The sequence below is a fragment of the Trachymyrmex septentrionalis genome, unplaced genomic scaffold (genome assembly GCF_001594115.1).
Source record: "Trachymyrmex septentrionalis isolate Tsep2-gDNA-1 unplaced genomic scaffold, Tsep1.0 C3689637, whole genome shotgun sequence".
NCBI classification, from domain to species: domain Eukaryota; kingdom Metazoa; phylum Arthropoda; class Insecta; order Hymenoptera; family Formicidae; genus Trachymyrmex; species Trachymyrmex septentrionalis.
The window spans coordinates 1-3,305 of NW_017304110.1; the positions used below are offsets into that span (position 1 = coordinate 1).

At 28.7% G+C, this 3,305-nt stretch overlaps 1 protein-coding gene across 1 annotated transcript; it reads left to right on the plus strand.

Moving 5' to 3' along the window:
* Positions 1–6: 6 nt before the first annotated feature.
* On the plus strand, positions 7–3,140 carry LOC108750222 (nuclear RNA export factor 1-like; the record flags this gene model as incomplete). Its single annotated transcript, XM_018489587.1, has 3 exons — positions 7–123; positions 2,620–2,945; positions 3,054–3,140. Coding segments are annotated over exons 1-3 (483 nt in total), but the record flags the coding sequence as incomplete, so codon positions are not given.
* Between the last annotated feature and the right edge of the window lie 165 nt (positions 3,141–3,305).

A 3,305-nucleotide genomic window follows, 5' to 3' on the forward strand; every position in this document is an offset into this window, starting at 1 on the left:
GTTGCAGATTGTTGCAGATTGTTGCAGATTGAGACAACGCAAATCAGAAGAAGATGCCGAAGAAGTCAAACAAGTCGTGGGGCGGTCGCAATAACCGAGGAAATGAGGATAAGGGTTACTTTGGTAAGTATTGTCTCCAGCTTTAATAACCCGTTACGTATGATTGGTGTGAGTTCCATTTTACACACGATGCGCATGATTTATCGTCTATCCTTGTATACTGAATATTGAATAAGGATAAAGTGAATATCATGCGCAAAATGTAATACATTCTTGAATATGCACTTGATTTTCGCGTTTGTAATAATGTTTTCTCAGATTTTATCCGCGTCGTATACATTCTTCAACATTCCTACCATAGCTCCTATTCACTCTATCGTCTCTAACAAGCGCATCCTCAATTTGAGTGAATAGGAATTATGATTGAAAATAGGAAGAACATATTGGAGCGTGCATATCTTCCGTGTTTGTTTCGACATTTATACCATGCAATAATTTCTCTTGCATTTAATCTTCTTATTTAACATTCGTTTGCTCGCATCTTTTTTCATTTACGAGGCCATTAACGTTGAACGCGGAAAAACAAAATGGACACTATACAGAGGCTGTAGCTGGGTAATTTTTTTTGGCGTCGTCACGTGATTTGTACGCTCGCACGCTTTTTTGCGACACGCATTGATAGAGTCGACCGAGCAATGCATAGAAAATAATTTACTCGAGAAAGAAAGCACGCTAAATTCGTTTTTGTATTAATAGTATATTACCGAGATAATGTGATGAAATATTTTAGATATTAGAATTATTTCGAGATCTCGGACGGAAAAAAAATTAATAAATCATATTTGAATAATTTAGATGTAATTTATTAATTGAAATTGATCAATGAATTGATGCGATGAATCAATTTTTTTTCGGGAGCGACGCGTGGCTTCACATGTTACGATCAACAAGTTTCGAGATTTTGGGATAGAAATCTGTTTTTAACTCTAGTAGCTTTAATCCGAAGTCTCACGATATGCACGATTAAGAAATAGGAATGTATTGTTGATTGAGAATTGAGAGAATTTCAGATTAATGAATTTAAAAACTATTTCAGAGGAAACTATATGTTAAGGTTAGCGTGATGAAATTGTCGATATTATTGAGGTTAGAAACACAGTGAAGATTTTTCTCAAAATTTTTCATATGATCTCAGCATTTTTATACAAAGGTCAGAATTTTAAAATAATTTTATATATTTTTTAGAAAATTTCGCAGATTTTTGTACAGATTGGAACACTTTTTAAAAGTGCTGAGAGATATCTAAAATATTTTTTCAGAAATTTTAAGGTGAGAAATTAAAAAATTTTAGAATGTTTCAGAATTTATATGAAAAATTTTATGCAAGAAGAGGTAGATTTTCTCAGTATTTTTGAAAAGTGTTTTAACTCTTACAATAATTTTGAAAAAAATTTTTACCAGGAAAGTTCAATATTAAAAAAGAAAGAAAATTAGGAAGTTATATATACGAATTTTTTAATGTTTTCTATTTTTTTAGATTAAGTTTAATTTTCTGGAATTTATTTGTATGTTAAACTTTAAATATGCAAATTACGATTTTCAATTCTGTAAAGGTAATTCGAAGCATTTTTCTAACTTGTAATATCGACAATTTCATCATGCTAGCATTCTTAAGGAATAAGAGAATTTCAGATTGATGCTTTAAATTATTTAAAAGAGGTAAAATTATTTTAAAAGAAACAGTACATTAAAATTTCTATTATCCAGATGTTGTATAATCTTAAGGAGTGGTTCAAGGCACTATAAATTTTTACCAATTAGTAAGATTAAAAAAAAATTGTTTCTCTGTCAGAGATTTCGGAAAGATTTCTAGGATCTTTAATGGCTACGATCAGCAGAAAAAGTAGCAATTGTAAGATTCTTTAATATAATTGGATTTAGAGTTTCAGTATAAAACTAAGAACAAGATCGATTATATTAAAAAGTTTTAATAGCGAGATAGTCCTACTTTCGAGATAATTATTTTACTATCCTATCACATAAATATGTTAAAATATAAGTAATCGTATTAGTTTTTAAAAATAAATTGTGTTTAGTTTTACATCCATCTGTACATACATTTTCCTCCATCTCTTCCCCCACCCTCCCCCTTTCAATATAAAGTTATCCTACTTCAGATTTAAAAATATCTAGTTACATTAAGTATTGTAGATATGAGATTACGGTTAGATAATTGCAAATTCTTGTATAGCACGGTATTTATGCAACATGGATTTTTTAATATATTTATATACTTTTTTTATACTACTATTTTATTGCATTCAATTTTTTAATGCTTTTTGCTTTATTATAATAATGTTATAATAGATTATAAGATATTTTACAGGAAACTTGATATATTTATATACACATACATGCATACGACTGTTATTCCAGGGAAATCTACACGATTATTATGATTTGTCCAGATTATGAGAATTTAAATATAAAGAGTAGTAATACAAAATCGTTGAATATTAACAATTATCAATATAAAATAAATCATGTTCGAGAAATAACTGTTTCATAAAAAAATAATGATCATCTGTTAGTTTTACTGATTTATTACTATCTATCTAGCTCATGATGACCGAGTAGGAAGACAAGGAAGAGATAGAAGACCTCATGGTTCAATTAAGCACCGAGTATCATTTAAAACTCATACACCTAACAATATGTCTCGTAATTTAGCATTTGCTAATTTGGATGATGATATTCCTATGACTTCTAATAATAATACGAGACAAGTAGTACTCAATCCGAATAATAGAGAACGAGCTGATAGAGGTTGGCGTAATGCTTCTCGTGGAAGAAATAGTCCTATGCCAAATAGAAATTTCAAAGGAGGTCAATCAGGTTCTAGACGACCTCCTCCTTTGAGAGAATCCAGTTGGTATAGAGTTACCGTAAGTATATTTCTGTAATGATATTATATTATTATATTCAAGTACTCAAGTACTTATACAATGATGTAAAATCAATTTTTACTATTTATTTGTATTTATATTTTACAGATACCATATGGCCAAAAATATGAAAAGGATTTTATTATAAATACCCTTTTGAATTATATAACGCCCAATGTATTTGTACCGATACTGGTAAGTAAATATTTCTTAGAAAAAAATCTATATTTTTTATTTAATATATGTCTTAATATTTTCCTCTCCCCCAAGTTATGCTTTAATATAACATTTATAAATATCAATAAAATCATACACATAATAGACCTACAAATATAAATCATGTAATAATAAAAATCAAAT